General features: G+C 39.9%; 1 protein-coding gene across 1 annotated transcript in view; it reads left to right on the top strand.

The window, feature by feature from the left end:
• LOC121450649 (zinc finger protein 431-like) overlaps nucleotides 1-23,199 on the top strand; it is a 43,102-nt gene that overhangs the window by 12,370 nt on the left and 7,533 nt on the right. Inside the window, exons 2-4 of the mRNA XM_041655816.1 lie at nucleotides 20,868-20,994; nucleotides 21,193-21,253; nucleotides 22,583-22,722. Of these exons, the coding sequence (XP_041511750.1) occupies nucleotides 20,868-20,994; nucleotides 21,193-21,253; nucleotides 22,583-22,722 (328 nt within the window). The remainder of the gene's footprint in view (nucleotides 1-20,867; nucleotides 20,995-21,192; nucleotides 21,254-22,582; nucleotides 22,723-23,199) is intronic.

The raw sequence follows: 23,199 nt of genomic DNA, 5'->3' as shown, positions 1-23,199 counted from the left end.
AACAGTCTATGAACAGGGAATTTAGTAGATCTCACAATTCCAATATGCTCTCATTTCTAATAGCTATGCCAATACTGTAGGATGTTAAGGGGGGCAGGCTATGCAGGGCCACTTGTTTAAAACAGGTCATAGTTTCTTTGCTGACCAATTCATTAGACCTGTCTGAAAGGATACTTCCAGCGAGGCCAAAATATCACACAAATGACCTCTGGCTTAATGTATCATGGATTCTGTTTCTCACAGATACCCTGTATCCTGTACCTCCACTATCTGCCATTACTCTCAATACTCCCATCTTTATGTCCTACATAAACAGCTGAGTGAGCTCTGTGTTTTCTTCCTGAGGCTTTTACCATCTAAAATCCTGATATCTCCATGTTTCTCCCAAAGATAACATTCCCAGGATCTGCTCAGCAACAAAATCCCTTTCTGCTTACCCTTTTTGTTCTTCTACCTTGCTTCTCTGCTGCTGTTATTAAATTGTCTAACAGAAAACATCTCAGATAAGGAATGGGTTTATTTGGCTGATTCTGCTAAATCACAATCCAAGACTCTGGGAGATCAGCATGAGAATGTAAAAATCATAGGGAAACTTTGTATACAGTTTTTTTTTCTTTGCTATTCCTTGCTTACTGTCTCTGGTTCAGCTAGCTCTCTTGTTCAGTATAGGCCTACCTTACTAGGGATATTGCCACCCGCAGTGGAAGGGATTTCACATATCTGTCATCAATCGACAGTCACTCGCAGAGATAGAAGCCAGCCACTGTGATGGTGGTCCAGCCTCAATTGATGTTTCCTCAGATCTGTAGTGATGTTTTTATTGTAACAAATAAAACTTGCCTGGTGTTCAGAGTGCAGATCTAAGATACATGTGGTCAGTCACTGGAGGCAGATACTTTACTCTCAGCATGCAGAGCAGAGATGGATCTCTGTTAATTCAATGCCACCCTGATCCTGCCTTAAAGAAAAAGAGAGCTCACAAAAGGGAGATTCTAGTCCCTGGGTCACATGCCTTTAATCCCAGCACTAGGGAAGTGAAGACAGAAGTGTTATAGCTGGGCAAATAGAGGAATATAAAGGAGGGAGGAGACAAGAACTGGATGCAGTCTGAGGCAGTAAGTCTGTGGATGCAGTCTGAGGACAGGATCACCTTTCCCGTCTGAGCATTGATAGAGGTAAAAATCTCTCTAGTGGCTGGCTCTTCTGCTTCTCTGATCCTTCAGTTTCGCCCCCTAATAGCTGTCTCTGAATTTTTATTATTAAGATCAATTAGAATTCATGCTACAATGATGACTGTAGGCCCTGGCATTTGGACAACTCAGGCTAACAAGGACACAGAGACACTAACATAACAGAAGATTTTGAAAACCAAAATCAATGTGCTCGCCACAATAATAACTTAAATAGCAAAACCACAAACATTGATGATAGTAACAACTGGCAAACATAGCGGTGAAAAGAACTGAAGAGAGGCAAGCCTCTTCTCAAGAACAGAATATTGGCTGGGCCATGGGGACACGTGTCTCTAATCCCAGGACATGGAAGGTAGAGACAGGATGGTCTTTGTGAGCTCAAGTCTGGTTTGGCCTAAAAGAGCTAGTTTCAGGACAGTCTGCAAAGCAAACGAGAAAATCTGTACTAAAAACAAAACAAAACAACAAAAAAACACACACACACACACAGAAAACTAATATTCTTTCCCACTGAATGTTTCTGAAAGAACAAAAACTCAAGGATCTCGGCAAATGGTCATGTGACTTCTTTGGCAGACAAAGTCTGAGAATAACCTGAACAAGTTCAACTTGTAACAAAGCCATGGAGAATTTAACCCTTTTTTTTTTTTTTTTTTTTTGGCAAAGATGATGGATAGTTTACTACATCATTCTGGGCATCATCCCAGGATCCTATGTGATTTGCGCTCTTCTTGCTTTCCTTATACAAATTATTGTTGGCTGCCTTAAGTTTTATTTTTTAGATTACAAATGAAATGGCTTTTACATAGAAAAAGCTTTCCTCTGATGACTCCTCTGAGTGAGCCTGTTTGGATTTTGTTAAAAATATACAGTGATCCTGATTCAGCTCCTAAAGCCTTTGATGTTTCAAGTATGATCATGAATTTGGGATTCTTGAGAATAGGATGGCATTTTGTGACTAGCTTGAAAAAGTGTCACACTAGTTCATGATATTACCAATCCAGATAACTGCTTTGCAGAGAATGATTTTAGTCAACAGAGTCTAGGAAAAATACAAATAAATTTATGATATCAGGTGTTAATGGAAAGACACGAGGAGTTAAAAAAACAATCAGAACCATAGAAAGCCAGAGCATCCTCATTTCAAATAGCTGTGCCAATACTACAGGAAGCTGAAAGGAAGAGGACACGAGAACAAGGGCTAAGCAATGCCAACTATGAAGAATAAGCTTTGAAGTTATTCTGCTCACAGGATGCTGGAATAACGTGGTGCATTCCCCATAGGAGACAGAATAGCACAGAACGTAGAATGAATTGATTCAGCTTCTGCTCTGAGTTATTGTGAAAACTTAGATTTCACTAGAGGTGAACATTAACCACTACCTGCAAAATTCTCTTTCACTTTGCATAATGCTAGAACCACCATTGCTGCCAAATTGCCACACACTGCTCTAACTGAAGGTGAGCCTAGTTACAAAACTCTGTGGTTGTTTGCTGGACTCTTTATGATTTAATAGTAAAACTATGAATCAAGTAGGTAATGTTTACCAGTGGGAATGTTGGCAGACAGGAGGAGAATAGGTTAAGGGAACAAGTTGGAAATTGTGGTAACCATTACCAGAAATTTGAGGAAACAAACTTTAGTGTTAAACTCTTTAGGTAACGTGTTGAAATTGTATAAATTGGCTCAGGCTATCTGGGGCCACTTGTTTGAAACAGGTGTCAGAGTTTCATCATGGCAGAAACTTCACACACTCATCCCAGGTCATCAGACCTGTGAGGGATTAGGAGTTGGTCTCCAAACAGGTGGTGCACCAACATGCCTGATAGGAAGGTAATCTACTGGATATTCTTATTGTGTAAAAACTGCTTCCACCTGAGTAACCTGCAGATCCTCTGGGAGTGAGTCCAGGTGAGGAAGGATAGGTAATTCAAGAACATTTGAGGAAGTGGTGAGGAAAAAAATGGAAAGAATAAAAAAGTAAGGGAAGGTCTTTCATTTGACAAAGAAACAAAATATAATGAGACTATAATAAAATCACACAATATAAATGACATCAGTTGTAAAAGAAGACACAAAGAGAGACCTGCAAATTTTCCATGGTCCCTTAAACAAGAAATACAAGATTCTAACAAAATAAAAATCAAAGAAATCTCCCTGGGTCCTGTAGGTCTGTCCTTTTCCCATAATACAAAGTGGGTTGAGCAAGGAGGGCTGTTCCACCAAAACTGAATCAATTTGCTGACTGCCTTCAAGCGTTTCTCCATTGCAGAAAATATTTCTCACTGCTAGAAGTATCTCCTTCCCTTATGATAAGGACAAGGATACCTGTTAGGATCTCCTAGAAGCTATTTTACTTCCTATAATTGATTACTGGTTGTTTGCATCAGAGTGCGAAAAAGAAAACTAATTCAAAACAAAGGCAAGATTACAGAATTCTAAATAGACATTGTATAGCTTGTATAATACAACCAAAACAACTTGTTCTCCATAGTAGACACACCGGAAAAGATGGTGTCAGATCGTCCAGATCTGAAGAAACAGGAAGATATGAGAGAACTAGATGGCAGGAAATAATCAAAGGAAGATCTGAATCCAACAAAATAGAAACAAAGAAAACAATAAAAAGAATCAATGAGACAAAGAGCTGGTTCTTCTAGAAAAATCAACAAAATAGACAAACCTTTATCCAAACTGACCAAAAGACATAGAAAAGATTATCCAAATTAATAAAGTCAGAAATGAAGAGGGGGACATAACAACAGACACAGAGGAGATACTATATATCAAGATGACAGAGTTCCTTAAAAGGAAATAAATAAATCCCTCAAATTCACAAAAACAGAATTGCAGGAAATCAAAACATCATCCAAAGAAATCAGGAAAACAAACAAAAAATGAGAAAACTAATAAACCACCAAAATAAAGTCAAGAAAAATATAAAGACTTAATGTCTCTTTAAGATTTCATAAGTGGGCTGGTCCGAAGGTAGTGAGTTATCTCAATTGATTGTCCACAGTCAGTTACAGATTGAACTCCTGTTCTACACTTTCCTCCCTTCTCACTACTGCACTTGACTAGTCTTAAAAAAAAAAAAAAAGATTTCATAAGTGCTTATACCATTATTAATATTATCATCAATTCTACTCTTCTACATAGATTTAGCAGTGGAACACTACTCTATACAGAAACTATCATTTAAAAGCTCCACAAAATAAATTCCAGTTGGGTCCTAAACTAAATGTTACAGTATACAAGTGCAGACCATCTGGAAGATACTCGAGAGACCACACTTCTCAGAGTTTGGCAAATCTACCTTCCATAGTGACAATGCAAGCACTTACAGGCACAAAGATTTTACAGGAACATCAGCAAGGCGGACATTTCCAAATATGACCCCCCCCCCCCAAATTCTCTTCACAGATGCAGCCTGAAGAGTTACATTTCTCGGAGGCTGCTGCCTCAGCCCACGGATCACGGGCGAATCATGCAGGAACAGCAGAAACATGCCGAACTCTGCAACTGCTCACTACCTTTCACCCAGACAAGGGCGGACCCATTACACGGACTCTAATGACTCAGCGGCTCCACACAGTTTGGCGATGATAGTGGCCCCTTGCTCACCATGGCCTGCCCGGATTCCTTGTTTGATGACAGATGGGTATAGTTCACCATGGCCTGGCTGCCCAGTTCAACCACGCTCTACCCAAAGGGAGCCCAAGATTCAGCAAACAGCCGCAACTTCCAACTTCCTCAGGAAAGCAAACCAGCCCAAAACCGGAAGAACAGTCCCATCTGATTGATGGGTCATCCAAAGCCTCCGATTGGCTAGTGATGGCTAAGTGACAGACAGGACATAGCGAACTGAGTAGCTACGACAGAAACAAAGTCAGCTATAGCTTCTCCTTTTTTTTTTTTCTTCTTCTTCCTTTTTTTTTTTTTTCAAGACAGGGTTTCTCTGTGGCTTTGGTGCCTGTCCTGGAACTAGCTCTGTAGACCAGGCTGGCCTCGAACTCACAGAGATCCGCCTGCCTCTGCCTCCCGAGTGCTGGGATTAAAGGCGTGCGCCACCACCGACCCGCTATAGCTTCTCTTCTAAGCACAGAAATATCCCTTATTTGCTGGAAATTTTTGCCAAATTCAACTGCAATTCTCTTGTTAATGTAAACCAATGGGCTTTGTTTTTTAAAAAAGTAAACAAATTCAGAAGGAGGCTACTCAGACATTCTTGCCCAAAGCAAACCCTGGGTAACTGAAGAATATAATAAAATAAATGATCCAAGTGGCATCAGGGCTTCGACTCAGCCTCTTGTCAGGAAAAATTGGGGTTCTCAGGACCTGAAGCTGCCCCTTCACGAAGGCACTGGATTCAGACCATTACCAGCTCTCCCAGGCAAAGTCCTGATTTCAGACAATGATGTGTTTCTTTCTCTATACGCCAGGGCCAAGGAGAAATGCCTCCAAGGCATAGGCAGGCTGCCAAATTTGGAGAGATTTAATTTCTCAAGATTTATCTGGAAATTCTTCAATTTTCATTTGAAATTTACCTGTGAAATACATTTCGAGATTATTTGTGGATGGTGTTTATTCAGACTCACTTCCTTGGTAGCACTGTGATTTAGAAGAGCAGAATTGAGGATATAAAGGATTTACCAATGGTTAGAAGATAGGGAGAGACACAAGGTAGAATTTATCTGGGGGAGGACTGTCTCTAAAAGACCCCAAAGGTAAGTAGTATGCCGAGAAGTCCTGGTTGATAGTAGGATGTAAATGTTTATTCACTTTTCTGTGTGTTGTTATTTGTCACATTTCTGTGTCAGAAACAACGAACAGGATGCCTATTGGTGCAGACGTTAAGAGAAACACTATGTGGAAAGATCTTTCTATAGTAAGCTAGATCATCAGAGTTTTATAAGGAATTTCTGAGTTTGTTGTACTGGATGTTGTACACAACAATTTCCTCATGTTTTGTTTATGTATTTGCTGTTTCTTTGTATTGCTGACATACACCCATAAAAATACAAAAGCATAGCTATAGTAACAATGCTATGAATTATATGAAGACTGCCTTGTGTTTTTTTTTTTTTTTTTTTTTTTTTTTTTTTGGTTTTTCGAGACAGGGTTTCTCTGTGGTTTTGGAGCCTGTCCTGGAACTAGCTCTTGTAGACCAGGCTGGTCTCGAACTCACAGAGATCCGCCTGCCTCTGCCTCCCGAGTGCTGGGATTAAAGGCGTGCGCCACCACCGCCCGGCCTGCCTGGTGTTTTTGCTAAGGTTTAGTTTAACCCATTGTACCTAGGAAATAGTAATTTACTGCACTGTCTTACATACAGTTTCCAGTTAGCTTTCTTTATTTAATTGTTGCTGCTTAGCACTATCATGAGACAGTGAATTGGTGCCATTCTGTGATCAGCTGTGCCTGCTTACAAAGAAAAACAACCCCCACATTTGCTGTACATATAAAAATGAAAATGATAATGACTTGATGGTTCTAGAAACAAAAAGACTGGAAAGCATTTGCAAATCATGAAGTTCTAAGTAGGTTGTTTTAGGTAAATAAAAGATGACATTTAGTGATCATTTATTCTATTAAGATTGGCAAGTTCAGGTAACAAGTATTTTGAGGACATGCTGAAATGTATGTCCAATAAAAGTTTACTTATTTATGTATCAAAATATCATACAGTAGTTAAAAGAGCTGAATTCACAAAAACTGTGTGTGATTACAATTGTACCCCTTTCCGAAAAATTTCAGGGAGTTCTAAGTCGCTGGGCCAATGATCACTCGTTGTCTTGTTCAAGGAGGCCATGGAGACCCACTCAATATATCTGAAACAATGTCCTGTCTACAATGAGAAGGGTTTGGGAACAGGTCAATCTCTTTCCAAGGACCCTGGTCTGTAGATCCCAAGAAAGGGCCCCCCAGCCCATTTTTACATCACATATAATTGATTAACTGATTTCACATTGGCCATCCCTGTTTGTTAAATATTTTAAAACTGTTATAAAGCTGAATATGGTGGTGCTTGTGCTTAATCCCAGTACCCAGAGGCAGAGGCAGGAAGATCTCTCAGTTCCCAACTATGTAATATAATCTCTGGTTACATTTCCAACCAGGGCTTCACAGTGATATTCTAACTCATGCAAAAATCTAATTTTACAGAGGCCATTATTCCAAATGACAAACCATGTTTTGTTTGCTTGTCTGTTTCTTTTGGCAGGAGCTCTAGGAATGATCCAAAGGCCTTGTACAAGCTAGAAATGTCCCCAATCCCCGATCTACACTCCAGCCGCTTCCAGGAACTTTCTTTTCCAGCATTATATCAAATTAAAAGTCAATATGAATGAACCATCAATCAAAAAGTATGATGTTCTTGAAGCAAATAAAGGTGTGGGACTAAAGAAGAAAGAATATAGGAAAAATTTACTTTTCTCCATACCTATTTTTGTCTCTATCATACCTTTTATTGAATATATGTCTATATAAATAATGTTTAACTTTTCCACAAAAAAACAATGAATTTACCTGCAGTAACCTTTGTAGTTTCCAGGAGGAGAAGATGAAGCCCCCACAACAACAACTCCATCTGGTTGATATGACATCATAATTCTGATAACACTACTATAAGACTGGTTTTGGGTACCAGCTGCTCAAGATGGTCCCAACTTAGTTAGATGAAATGGTGCACCTTCTCCCAGTCTTCAAATAGGAACCCCAGAAAAACTCTATTGAATACTAAGAGGCTAGTTGCAATTATACCAGACAGAAATCTTGAAACTTAACCACCATTTTACTTTTATGGGATCCCATAGAAAGAACATTGCCCCCATGGCAGCTGGAAATAATTCTAGATGATGTCCCTTCACTCAACAAAGTTTATTCTCAGGGTTAGGGACATCAATTAGGGCTTGACTGTAACTGATATAGAGTTGGGGCTTGGAGTGGAATTTATATAGGCTCAGGAATCTCTTTGAAAAAGAAATAAGTCAGGTGGTGGTGGCACACACCTTTAATCCCAGCACTTAAGAGGCAGAGGCAGAGGCAGGCAGATCTCTGTGAGTTTGAGGCCAGCCTGGTCTACAAGAGCTAGTTCCAGGACAGGCTCCAAAGCTACAGAGAAATCCTGTCTCGAAAAACCAAAAAAGAAAAAGAAAGAAAGAAAGAAAGAAAGAAAAAATAAAAGGAAAATTGGGAGGTATTATAGGTAAATTAGTGTAGCTTACTCACACTAATAATAGTGAGTAATATGGCGAATGCTTGTGTGCTATTATTTATAGGCAGTTTCTTGTAAATCGATACAAATTCAAATTATATTTGTTATATTGAATAAGCTCCTATATCTGTTTACAATATTTGAACATCTAGACATAGTTATTTTGTCATATTGTATGCATGTGTCCTTCTACCTCTGCTTAAGACAGTTTGTATATTGATACAATTTTAGGATAGATTTATCATATTGTACTATACTTTTCTTCCTCTGCTCAATTATACATTGCCTACATTTTGAGGTCATTGTCTTCCTTTTTTTGCACAGTTGTTTAAGGATTGTTTAATATTCTAATATGAAGTCTTAATCTTTTAGCTATATAGGTATTGACAATTATAAAGCAATAGTCATCCATGTTTGCCATACTTCTAGTTATACTAAAAAGTATCCTTAGATTTATAGAGATTTATTCTGCATAGACAAGTAATCTCCAACCACTTCAAAGCACTGTACCATATGGCATTTAAATAACTTAGGGTTCTGTTGACATGAGACACAATTGCTCTTGGCAGCACTGATCTATTCCCGAGAGAATGTTGAACACCAAAGGCACTCCGCTTGGAGCTTGTTTTCTTCTTTGCAAAATTGGCCTTTGGGCAAATAACTGCCCATGCCTTGACCACTGACAAAATGCACAGTCTCTGGACAGGACAAGTAGGATACAAAGAAAAAGTCTGTCAAATCTTGCCAAGACAGGTTAAGACAGTTTTGAAAAATTTCCTGCCTCTGAAAATGGTCTGTCAATTACCCTAGGCCTTAGCTAAAGTTGATTGCTCCAATGTTGCAAATGAGACTGTGAGTGATTGCCCAGGTAGCCAGTTGTCTCTGTCATTTATTGCACATTTTGGTAGTTGCTTGATTGCACTTTCTGTTTACCGAAGTAATATTATTTCACTTCTCAGGTCTTTGATGGGCTTGAACTAGGTAGTTGTAATTGTCAGGGATTGACAAGTTTGGGACTGTGAAGATTTAATGCCCAAGACAGGATCACAAAGGCAGGAGCCTGTAGAGTACAGAGTATTGTCACTGAGAGCTACATGTAGCTGCCCAAAATGGAAAAGAGCCGAAGACCTGGAGGGAGGCTGACCCACCGCTGCTGAGTGGATACGGAGAGCGCAGTAGGAGCCATTGTGTCCTCAGGCACACTGCAAGCTTTGCTCTCTGGCATTTGCTCCTTTGGCTCTCATGCACAAATCTCCCTCCCTAACAGTTCGTCCACACTCTATAGCTCTTAGTAAATGCCTGATTGCCCCAGACTTAAACTGACTTCTGATTAAATCTCAGGATATCAAGGCAACCTGGATGTTATCTGGAGTCACCATCACTCAGGTCTCCTAACTGAAGCTTTTACAGGCGTCAAATAAGCAGACTGCCTTCCCATTCACATGGATTAATGTTGAGGTGTTTGATCCATTTGGACTTGAATTTTGTGCATAGATATGGCTCTATTTGACTTTCTGTAAATAAGTCCAAATCCAGTATGCAAGTGCTATTTGCTGAAGATGTTCATTTTTCCATTGTATAATTTTAGTTTCTTTGCCAAAAATCACAGACCTTAACACACACCCAGTTACACTGAAGCTGAAAGAAGAAAATTAGGGAAGTAGCTTTGATGTGAAAGACCCCCACAGTATAGACAAACAGCTAAGCAGCAGCAACGCCAGGCTTAAACTTTGGAGCAACACAAGTAACATTAGAGCAGGGAAGTTCGACTTGAGAACAAGGGCGGAGAAGCCAGGCAAGATATCTGCGGTCAGCCGGTCAGCCATCTGGCCCCAAGCGATAAGGAGCCAAACTAGAAACAGGAAAAGTGGAAGGCCCTCTGGATACCCCCTCCCAGAACCCGCAGCTGGCCTGCTCCCATGAGAACATCCCGTTTGCTTAGGGAACCCGGATGCCTATAGTCAGCACATATGCCCAACTTAGAATATCAGCAATTCACAGAAGAGACAACTCCCCCTATGAAAGATCCCAGCTTAGCTGCTGTAACGTCATTTCACAAAGCTTTTGACGAACGACTGTAAGTGCAGAGTAAGGTCAGGGTCCCTGGCTGCAAAACAGGATATCTATGTCTACAGGACATCAATTAACAGGAAATCTGTTGCCATACATCTGTGCTGTAAAAGGAAAGAAAGAACAAAAGGGAAACAGGATATCTGTTCCCATACATCTGTGCTGGGAAAGGAAAAACCACCTATGCCCCTTGCCCCATTCCAACTGACCACTAACAACGCATTTGCTTCTGTAATCTGCTTCTGCTGCCCTCTTTCCTATAAAAAGACCTTCCCCCAGTCTGCAGGCGCGCTTTGTCTTTCGAGAGACTAAGTCGCCCCAGGTACCTGTGTACTGAATAAAGCCTCTTGCTGTTTGCATCCGAAGAGTGATCTCGCTGTTCCTTGGGAGGGTCTCCTTAGCCTGAAAGACTGCCCACCACTGGGGTCTTTCAGATGCATTGGCACAGGAGAACACTCCCTAGTTATAACACCTGTAGCAAGACACTGAGATCAACAATTAATTAATGGCACCTCCTGGAAGTGAGAAGCCTCTTTAAGCCAAAGGACACAGTCAACAATACAAAGTGGCAGCCTACAGAATGGGAAATAAATTTCATCAACTCCACTCTGGAGAGAGGGCTGATCTCCAAAAATATACAAAAAAACTCAAGAAACTACCAAATTATCAAATAATCGTTTAATAAAATTGGTAAAGTTCTAAATGAGAATTCTCAACAGAAGAATCTCAAATGGCAATAACGCACTGAAGGTACTATTCAGTGTACTTAGCCATCAGGGAAATGCAAATCAAAATAACCCTGAGATGCTATCTTATACCAGTCAGAATGGCTATGATCAAAAACACTAATGACTGCTTATGGTGGAGGAGATGTGGAGTAAGGGGACCCTCCTCCATTGCTGCTGGCAATGCAAAATTTACATCCACTTTTAAAAGCAGTAAAGCATTTTCTCAAAAAAAAGAAATTGGGAATCAGTAGACCTCAAGACTTAGCAATACCAGTCTTGAATATATACACAAAGGATAAAGACCCATGCCATAAGAACATTTGCTCTACTATGATCATAGCAAGATTATTTGTAATAGCCAGAACCTGGAAACAACTGATATGCTCATCAACCAAAGAATGGATGAAGAAAATATGCTACATTTTCATAGTGGAATACTACTAAGTGGTAAAGAACAATGACATGTTACAGGCAAGTGTATGTAACTAGGAAAATGCATTCTAAGTTAGATAACCCATGCTCAGTAGGACATACATTGTATGTACACACCCATAACTGGATATTAGACACAAGGCAAAGGCTAACAAGCCTAGAGTTCTCAACTCCAGAGAAGACAGGAAACTAAGGGAACCCTAAAAGAAAAATACATGGAACCCTCCCGGGAAGGAAAAGTAGGCAAGATCTCTTCAGCAAATTGGCAGCATAAAGGGATGGGGAGCAGAACATAGAGGAAAACATGAGGGATTGGTAAGATTGAGTTGAGTAAAGACAGAGGGGGAAAGCAAGGAGAGAGAGAGACCTTAAAAGGGGTAGCATTGTGGTATTATTGAGAAACCAGGCACTAGGAAAACTCCTAGGAAACCCACAGTTGATGTGGGATTCCCTTTGTATGCTGTGCATACAATCGGATAATAAAGAAGCTGATTTGGGCCTATAGATAGAGCAGAATAAACTAGGTGGGAAATGGATTAACTCAGTCAAGAGAGGAAAGTAACTATGACTTTCTGGACTTCAACCCCTTCAAAGACCTGAGACGAAAAATATTACTTGAATAAACAGGAAGATCAATCAAGCAACTTCTAAAATGTACAAGAAATGACAGGGATAACTGACTACTTAGGCAACCACCCAAAGTCTCATTTGCATCATTGGGGCAACCACCTTTGGCTAAGGCCTTTAGTAACTGACAGACCATTTTCAGAAGCAGAAAAATTTGAAAAACTGTCTCACCTTGTCTTGGCAAGTTTGCTCAGTCTTTTTGCTTGTATCCTACTTATCCAGTCTGGACCCCCTGCATTTTGTCAATTGTCGAGGCAGGGGCAGTTCCTTTCCCAAAGGCCAATTTTGCCAAGAAGCAAACAGCTCCGAGTGGACTGTCTTCAGGGTGCAACCTTCTCTCAGAAATAGATTAATGTTGCCAGGAACAATCATGACTCATGTCAACAGAATCCTAAGTTATTTAAATGCAATAATCTACAGTTCTTCAAAGCTTTTGGAGATTGCCTATCTATCTGGAATATATCTCTGAACATCTAGAAACCTAACTAAATGACGACAATGTTGGATTATTACAGATGACAATCTATTAATCTGTATTTCTTAACTATACATTACATTTTAAAATGAGTTGCACAAACAACATATCTTAAACAAAAGCAGAAATACATATATTCAGTATAATAAAAGGACCTTAAATTTCTATCAATAGACCAAGGTCCATACCAGTGCAAAGTATTCATTTCTATATCATATGCTCCTTTAAATGAAAACAACCACTTATAAACAACCATTTGGGAATATGGTTGGGATGTACAGTTCAGCCTGTTTTCAAAATACTTGATATCTGAAATTGCCAATCTTAGTAGAATAAATTATCTCGAAATGTCATCTTTTATTTACCTAAAACAATTAATTTAGACCTTCATAATTTCCAAATATTTTCCAATCTTTTTGTTTCTAGAGCCATCCAGTCATTATCATTTAATATATGTAAGTCTTTCTTTAGTAAAGATATTTCCATCTGTATATTCTTTCAAAATATTCTTTTGTGCACTGCTTTCTTTTTATAATACCTCCTTTGTGACGGAACATCAACAGACAGCAAATGTGGGGGTTGTTTTTCTTTATAAGCAAGCACAGCTGATCACAGGATGGCACCAATTCACTGTCTCATGATAGTGCTAAGCAGCAACAATTAAATAAAGAAAGCTAACTGGAAACTGTATGTAAGACAGTGCAGTAAATTACTATTTCCTAGGTACAATGGGTTAAACTAAACCTTAGCAAAAACACAAGGCAGTCTTCATATAATTCATAGCATTGTTACTATAGCTATGCTTTTGTATTTTTATGGGTGTATGTCAGCAATACAAAGAAACAGCAAATACATAAACAAAACATGAGGAAATTGTTGTGTACAGCATCCAGTACAACAAACTCAGAAATTCCTTATAAAACTCTGATGATCTAGCTTACTATAGAAAGATCTTTCCACATAGTGTTTCTCTTAACGTCTGCACCAATAGGCATCCTGTTCGTTGTTTCTGACACAGAAATGTGACAAATAACAACACACAGAAAGGTGAATAAACATTTACATCCTACTATCAACCAGGACTTCTCGGCATACTACTTACCTTTGGGGTCTTTTAGAGACAGTCCTCCCCCAGATAAATTCTACCTTGTGTCTCTCCCTATCTTCTAACCATTGGTAAATCCTTTATATCCTCAATTCTGCTCTTCTAAATCACAGTGCTACCAAGGAAGTGAGTCTGAATAAACACCATCCACAAATAATCTCGAAATGTATTTCACAGGTAAATTTCAAATGAAAATTGAAGAATTTCCAGATAAATCTTGAGAAATTAAATCTCTCCAAATTTGGCAGCCTGCCTATGCCTTGGAGGCATTTCTCCTTGGCCCTGGCGTATAGAGAAAGAAACACATCATTGTCTGAAATCAGGACTTTGCCTGGGAGAGCTGGTAATGGTCTGAATCCAGTGCCTTCGTGAAGGGGCAGCTTCAGGTCCTGAGAACCCCAATTTTTTCTGACAAGAGGCTGAGACTATCAGCCCCAATGACACTTGAAATGGTTTTTAAATGACATTGAGTTAACCTGTGTTTGTTTTGTGTAAAATTATCTGATTAGCCTCCTTCTGCATATTAAAAAAGAGAACCTATTGGTTCACATCAACAAGAGATTTGCTGTTGAATTTGGTAAAAATTTCCAGCAAATAAGGTTTATTTCTGTGCTTAGAAGGGAAGCTATAGCTCGATATCATTGTGTTGTATCCACTCAGCTCACTACGTCCTGTCACTCAGCCATCACTAGCCAATCGGAGGCTTCTGAAAACCCGCCAGTCAGGTGGGAGTGTTCTTCCGGTTTCCAGGCTGGTTTTTCTCTCTTGAGGATATTGGAAGTTGCTCTGCTCTGCAGCCTCTTGGGCTCCCTTTGGGTAGAGCGTGGTTGAGCTGTGCAGCCAGGCCATGGTGAACTATACCCATCTGTCATCAAACAAGAAAAACTGGCAGGCCATGGTGAGCAAGGGGCCACTATCGCCAAACTGTGTGGAGCCGCTGAGTCATTAGAGCCCGTGTGATGGGTCCGCCCTTGTCTGGGTGGGAGATAGTGAGCAGTTGCAGAGTTCGGCATGTTTCTGCTGTTCCTGCATGATTGGCCCATGATCCTTATCATTCCATGGGCTGAGGCAGCAGCCTCCGAGAAATGTAACTCTTCAGGCTGCATCTGTGAAGAGAATTTGGAGTGGGGGGGGGGTCATATTTGGAAATGTCCGCCTTGCTGATGTTCCTGTAAAATCTTTGTGCCTATAAGTGCTTGCATTGTCACTGTGGAAGATAGATTTGCCAAACTCTGAGAAGTGTGGTCTCTCGAGTATCTTCCAGATGGTCTGCGCTTGTAAACTGTAACATTTAGTTTAGGACCCAACTGGAATTTATTTTGTGGAGCTTTTAAATGATAGTTTCTGTGTAGAGTAGTGTTCCACTGCTAAACCTATGTAGAAGAGTAGAATTGTGGTACTAGTAATGATGGTATAAGCACTTACCAAATCTTAAAGAGACATTAAGTCTTTATTTTTTTTCTTGACTTTATTTTGGTGGTTTGTTAGTTTTCTCCAATTTTTAGTGTTTTTCTGCATTTCTTTGAATGATTTATTGATTTTCTACAATTCTGTCTTCTTGAATTTGAGGGATTTATTTATTTTTTTTTTTTAAAGTGAAAGACCCCCACAGTATAGACAAACAGCTAAGCAGCAGCAATGCCAGGCTTAAACTTTGGAGCAACGCAAGTAATTAGAGCAGGGAAGTTCGACTTGAGAACAAGGGCGGAGAAGCCAGGCGAGATATCTGCGGTCAGCCGGTCAGCCATCTGGCCCCAAGCGATAAGGAACCCGCAGCTGGCCTGCTCTAATGAGAACCTCCCGTTTGCTTAAGGAAACAGGATGCCTATAGTCAGCACATGTGCCCAACTTAGAATATCAGTAATTCACAGAAGAGACAACTCCCCCTATGAAAGATCCCAGCTTGGCTGCTGTAACGTCATTTCACAAAGCTTTTGATGAACGACTGTAAGTGCAGAGTAAGGTCAGGGTCCCTGGCTGCAAAACAGGATATTTATATCCATAGATTCGGGCAGGACATCAATTAACAGGATATCTGTTCCCATACATCTGTGCTGGGAGAGGAAAAACCACCTGTGCCCCTTGCCCCATTCCAACTGACCATTAACGATGCATTTGCTTCTGTAATCTGCTTCTGCTGCCCTCTTTCCTATAAAAAGACCTTCCCCCAGTCTGCAGGCGCGCTTTGTCTTTCGAGAGACTAAGTCGCCCCAGGGACCTGTGTACTGAATAAAGCCTCTTGCTGTTTGCATCCGAAGAGTGATCTCGCTGTTCCTTGGGAGGGTCTCCTTAGCCTGAAAGACTGCCCACCACTGGGGTCTTTTAAAAGAACTCTGTCATCTTGATATAGTTGGTCTTAATGTTCTTATACTTCAGCCCTGTCGGGATATAATGAGCAGCCAAGATAGCACACCTGAGCTCTGCAGGTGACATCCTCCCCTTGCTGTTATGGATTATGTTCCTAGGCTGGTGTCTAGGAATGTAAGTTTGAGATGATTAAATCGAGGTACTGATTTCCGGATTAGTCCTTCTTGGATGGGAGGGTTTTCCCTTGGTTTCTGTGCGTTGTCAGGAATTTCAGAGTATGTAGCACGTGAGTAGTGCCTTTTACTGGCCTTGGCTGTTGTGTTCAACGGAGAACCCTTGCTGGTGTTGGAAGCTGGAGAAAGGGGAAGATTATCCTAGGTATTTACAAGAGGCCTGGAGAGTGGGGAGGAGGAGGGGAAACTGTCTCTGGCATTCTAGACCAGTGTTAGGGGCAACTGTGAAAATTGGGTCTGGGGTAACAGCTAATGTGGTAGATCTGCAGGGAGCCTGCCTGGTTTGCTGGCAGTTGTGGCAAGTCATTGAGCCAGGGGCCGGAGGTGTCTCAATCAGTTGAGGTGGGGACACAGAAATGAGGCAAGGAGGGACGGGCAGGTGGGGATGTGCTGTGGATTCCATGGAGCCACAGACAGGGAAGAGGAAGTTGCAGGTGTTGATCTGTTGCAGTCCTAGGAAAACCCTGAGTTTTGCATCTTGGGTAACTGATAATGAGGAAAGTCTGCAGGCAGTCTACCTGGTCACATACCCAAAATCTCAATCCTGATGCACCAGGTTCCCAGGCAGCATTTCTTTACTTTTTCATTTATTTAAGTTTCTGCTTTTGTTAATGAGTGAAAGACTTTTAGTGTATTGGATAAAAAGTACTATGTAGGCTTCACATGCCACTTAGCAGCTGTTCTTGACCTGAATATGGAGACCAGCATCCCAGTCTGCAGGCTCATAGCTTCCTGTTTCTCCAGATCGGGGAGATCTAACACCATCTTTTCTGGTATGTCAACCATGCAGAACAAGTTGTTTTGGTTGTGTAATACAAGCCATACAATGTCTATTTAAAATTCTGTTTTCTTGCCTTTGTTTTGGTTTTCTTTTTTTTACTCTGATGCAAACATCTGATCATCACTTATAGGAAGCAAAATAGTTTCTAAGTGATCCTAACAGACATCCTTTTCCTTATCATAAAGGAAGGAGACTAGCAGTGAGAAATATTTTCTTCCATTGAGGAACACCTAAAGGCATCCAGAAAATCTATTTAGTTTTAATGGGAAAAGTTCTCCTTCTCCAACCCACTTTGTGTTATGGGAAAAGGACAGAACTGCAGGGCCCAGGGAGATTTCTTTGATATTTATTTTGTTAGAATCTTGTAGTTCTAGTGTAAGGGACCATGGGAAATTAGCAGGTCTCTCTTTGTGTCTTCTTTTATGATTTGTGTCTTTTGTATTGTGTGATTTTATTATACTCTAATTATATTGTCGTTTCTCTGGAAAATGATGGATCTTCACTTACTTTTTTTTATCCCTTCCATTTTTTTTTTCTTCCTCACCTGGACTCACTCCCAGAGGATCTGCCGGTTAGTCGCGTGGAAGCAGTTTTTACCAGTAAATCTGTCCAGTAGATTACCTTCCTATCAGGCATGTTGGTGCACCACCTGTTTGGAGACCAACTCCTAATTCCTCACAGGTCTGATGTTAAGTTCACAGTGTGTGAAGTTTCCACCATGATGAAACTGACACCTGTTTCAAACAAGTGGCCCCAGATAGCCTGAGCCAATTTTATTTATACAATTTCAAAAGGTTACCTGAAGAGTTTAACAATAAAATTTGTTTCCTCAAATTTCAAATAATGCTTACCACAATTTCCAGCTTGTTCCCTTATCTTATCCTCCTTCTGTATGCCAAGTTTCCCACTGGTAGGCATTACCTATTTGATTCACAGTTTTACTATTAAATCATAAAGAGTCCAGCAAACAACCACAGAGTTTTCTAACGAGGCTCACCTTCAGTTAGTACAGTGTACCCAGTTGGCAGCATTGGTGGTTCTAGCATCATGCAAAGTGAAAGAGAATTTTGCAGGTAGTGGTTAATGTTCACCTCTAGTGAAATCTAAGTTTTCACAATAACTCAGAGCAGAAGCTGAATCAATTCATTCTACGTTCTGTGCTATTCTGTCTCCTGTGGGGAATGCACCACGTTATTCCAGCATCCTGTGAGCAGAATAACTTCAAAGCTTATTCTTCATAGTTGGCATTGCTTAGCCCTTGTTCTCGTGTCCCCTTCCTCTCAGCTTCCTATAGTATTGGCACAGCTATTTGAAATGAGGATGCTCTGGCTTTCTATGGTTCTGATTGTTTTTTTAACTCCTCGTGTCTTTCCATTAACACCTGATATCATAAATTTATTTGTATTTTTCCTAGACTCTGTTGACTAAAATCATTCTCTGCAAAGCAGTTATTCAGATTTGTAATATCTTGAACTACTGTGACACTTTTCAAGCTAGTCACAAAATGCCATGAAAAGATACCTTGCTATTCTCGAGAATCCTGCATTCATGATCACACTTGAAACATCAAAGGCTTTAGGAGCTGAGTCAGGATCACTGTATGTTTTTAACAACATCCCCTTGGTTCTCACTCAGAGGAGTCATTAGAGGAAAGCTTTCCCTATGGAAAGCCATTTCATCCATACTCTAAGAAAATAAAACTTTAGGCAGCCAACAATAATTTGTATAAGGGAAGCAGGAAAAGCAGGTAGTACATAGGATCCTGGGATCATGCCCAGAAGTATGCAGCAAACTGTCCCTCACCCTTGCCAAAAAAAAGGGTTAAATTCTCCATGGCTTTGCCAGAAGTTGAACTTGTTCATGCTATTCTCAGACTTTGTCTGCCAAAGAAGTCACATGACCCTTTGACGAGATCCTTGAGTTTTTGCTCTTTCAGAGACATTCAATGGGAAAGAATATTCTTTTCTGCTGTTTTTTTGTTTTGTTTTGTTTTTTGGGTTTTTTGGGGGGCGGGGGGGTTTCAAGACAGGTTTTTCTCTTTTTTGTTTGCAGTCTCTCCTGAAACGAGCTCCTTAGGCCAAATGGGCCTTGAACTCACAAAAACTATCCTTCCTCTATCTTCCACATCCTGGAATTAAAGACACGTGTCACCATGGCCTTGCCAATATTCTGTTCTTGAGAAGAGGCTTGCCTCTCTTCAGTTCTTTTCACCTCCATGTTTGCCAGTTGTTACTATCATCAATGTTTGTGGTTTTGCTCTTTAAATTCTTAATGTGGTGAGCACATTCATTTTTTTTAAACCATGTCTTATGTTATTGTCTTTGTGTCCTTCTTAGCTTGAATTGCCAGCATACCAGGGCCTACAGTCATCACTGTAGCATGAATTCTAATTGATCTTAATAATAAAAATTCAGAGACAGCTATTAGGGGGCGAAACTGAAGGATCAGAGAAGCAGAAGAGCCAGCCACTAGAGAGATTTTTACCTCTATCAATGCTCAGACGGGAAAGGCGATCCTGTCCACAGACTGCATCCACAGACTTACTGCCTCAGACTGCATCCAGTTCTTGTCTCCTCCCTCCGTATGTTCATCTCTTTATGCAGTCATATCGCTGCTGTCTTCACTTCCCTAGTGCTGGGATTAAAGGCCTGTGATCCCAGGGATTAGAATCCCCCTTTTGTGAGCTCTCCTTTTCTTTAAGGCAGGATCAGGGTGGCACTGAATTAACAGAGATCTATCTCTCTTCTGCATCCTGAGAGTAAAGTATCTGCCGCCAGTGACTGACCACATGTGTCTTAGATCTGCACTCTGAACACCTGGCAAGTTTTCTATGTTAAAACAAAAAATATCACTACACATCTGAGGAAACATTAATTGAGGCTGTACCACTATCACAGTGTTTTGCAGAGGAATTTAGCACTAGACAGTTGCAGAGGGCAAGTCATATGGTGAGCTTGAGGTAGGAAATGTCAAGGTGTTCAGCGCCACTGAAGAGGAGGCTCTTGCTCAGCACTGGATGCCTAGGACGGACTCCATCCAGCTAAGCCTTCACTCTATGCTAGGAAGAGAAAAAGACTCTGATCTCAAGTAAGCAACTTCACACTCAATCTGCTGTAACTCGGTTATAAGTGTGGCAGGGTTTATTACAACATACACTGAAAATTAGGTTCAATCTTTGTGGTTTTATCGTTTCTGTATACCAAAAAAAGATGCAAAATTTGAAGTCATGGATTCTTAGTCTGTGATTGCCTTTCAGTACTGTTACAGGCATCTGTGTTTGCCAAAAATACATATTTAGACCTTGTCTCCCCTGAGAAAAATTATTCTAGCAAATAAAAAGATAGCTACATCTGCCTCTGCCTTCTAAGTGCTGGAATTAAACGCATGAGTCAATGCACCCAGCATGCGTATTGTTTTTTTGTTGTTAGTTTTTATTAGTAATAGGACATACAAATTCTCTGATATTTACCTAGTTCTGCCTTTCTCTTGCAAGGCGTATCTCATTCGAACTTTGCAGAAATAACAGGGGTGAACCTCCTATTCAGCTTCCTTCTGTAGTGATGCGGTGATAGCATTATGATGTCCCTGTCATAAAACAAGTGTAAGAAGCACCAGAATTAGGTGACTGTACTGTCAAAGACATACATTTACAATGTTGTTGGTATCACACCTTTTGTTTTCCACATGTATGGGATATATAAGAATGCAGTGACCTGTGATGATGTGCATGTGAACTTCACCCCGGAAGAGTGGGCTTTGCTGGACCCTTCCCAGAAGAATCTCTATAATGATGTGATGCTGGAGACCTTCAGGAACCTCACTGCTATTGGTAAGATGGTCAACATTACTTCATGTTTTAAAATGAGGGGACTAGTGTTTCCTGGTTATTGGTGGTCATCTGTAATTTTGATTGATAAAGAGGAAGAGTGTGGTGAATAAATCATATATGGTGCTAAGGTTTATCAAAGATAATAACTTAAATTTTGCACAATTTCCAATAATATATACTTTCTGGTATTATTTTTAGGCTATAATTGGGAAAGTCATTATATTGAAGAGTATTCTCAAAGTTCGAGAAGACATGGAAGGTAATTTATATATGCAAGATTATATAAATATGCATTTGAAAAAATTTTAATGTGACTTGGAAGTTTTAAAGGGAAGCAACAATATAAAAAACACAACTTAAATTGTATTGATGATTATTAAATTTCCCAAAAACCATGTACTTCAATGTTAGGTAGGAAGGTTGTGTTTGCAAAGCATTAGGAAAGAAAACAAGGAAGCAGTGCCTCAACAGATATCACCATTTGAATCACAGCAGAGTGAGAGCTGTGCTGTAGAACTGCCAGTCTGTGTACTTTCATAACACTCATATTACAATAGGTGTACACTTTGCACAGGTTAAGAGCATACGTCCAAAACCTTCTACTAAGCAAGCAGTCCATAGGAAAGCCAGTGTGACTTCTATACTGGTGATGGGTTTGCTCAGTTTATTGAGCTGGGTCGATAGAGTCCAGGGACAGTATTTGTAGAGAAACTGTAATCCCTGTACCACGTGTCTATGAGGAGCAGAGAGTCATACTGTGTAAATGCAATGTGGAAACCTTTTATTTGTTATTCTTCCTTTAATAGATAAATCATATGTCAGTCTGGATAGAAACCATATGAGCATTGGCATATGGAAAGAATTTATACTGTCTCTCTCAGAAAAATTAGAAGATAGGTAATAGTCTCTCCTTAGACTAGACTTGATGATTGTGATTCAAGGTTATGAGTAATTGATTTTCCAGCTTCATTGGGAATACATCAATCTCACACTAGAAAAGCCTTACGAGTACTAGGGATTTGTAAACACTTCTGTTTGTCATGGTTCACTTTGTAAATGTAGTGTGACTGACACTCTTGGAAAATATCTGACTATATTAAGTGTGTTAGTGCTCTGAGTCTTTCCAGTGCTCTTCACATATGTGAAAAATCTCATATAGAAAACAGAAGCTCTGAATGTGAACCATGTAATACAAGCTCTTACCACAAAAGACCTCTTCAAAGATGCAAAACAACCCTTAATAAAAGTTAAAACATGAGTTTAAACAAATTGATAAAACCTTAACTTATGAGTTCTTTTAAAAGTTTTAAAGCTAAGAGCACTGGGTGTTCTCCCTGAGGTCCTGAGTTCAAATCCCAGAAACCACATGGTGGCTCACAGCAAACTGTAAAGAGGCCTGGTACACTTTTCCGGCACTGAAGTATACAGGCAGGAGGAACATTGTATACATAATAAAATTAGACCAAACTGTAAAATTAATTTATGCCAATGTAAAGATTTACCAGTGTAATGAATGTGGTAAAACTTTTACTTGTGCCAAGTAACCTTCTGAATGTAGTTAATATGTTTATTCCTTTACACATTACAGTCCTCTTGAATGGCATGAGAGAATTCACATGGAAGCGAAGACCTATAAAAGTATTCAAGATGATGAATCTATTGCATATCACAGTCAACTGCGAATATATAAAAGAGCACATACTGAGAGAAGTTCTACAAATGTCATCAGTGTGCTAAAGCTTTTACATCTCTCTGAGGTCTTCAAATACATACAAGAACACATACTGGAGAGAAACCTTACAAATGTAATCAATGTGATAAGGCCTTTACATATCACAGTGGTCTTTTAAGGCATAAAAGAACACATAGCAGAGAGAAACCCTATGAATGAAATCAGTGTGGTAACGCCCTTGCAATTCATAGTAATCGTCAAAATTATAAAGGAACAGATACAGGAAAGAAACCCTATGAATGTGATTAATGTTGAAAAGCCTTCGCATGTATCAGAAGTCTTCAAATTCATAAGAAAATATACTATACAGATACCTTATCAATATAGTCAGTGTGGTATTTTTTTATTTATTTGCTTAGTAGAAGGTTTTGGACATGTACTTAGCACATATTCAATGTGTATGCCTATTGTGATATGAGTGATATGAAACTACACAGATGGACAGTTCTCCAGCACAGCTCTCCTTCAGCTGT

Source organism: Microtus oregoni, unplaced genomic scaffold (genome assembly GCF_018167655.1).
Source record: "Microtus oregoni isolate MIOR12 unplaced genomic scaffold, Mior012 000007F_ref0000211, whole genome shotgun sequence".
In the NCBI taxonomy this organism is placed as follows: Eukaryota; Metazoa; Chordata; class Mammalia; order Rodentia; family Cricetidae; genus Microtus; species Microtus oregoni.
Note: the sequence above shows the minus strand (reverse complement) of the source record. Positions and strands in the feature narration are given on the sequence as shown.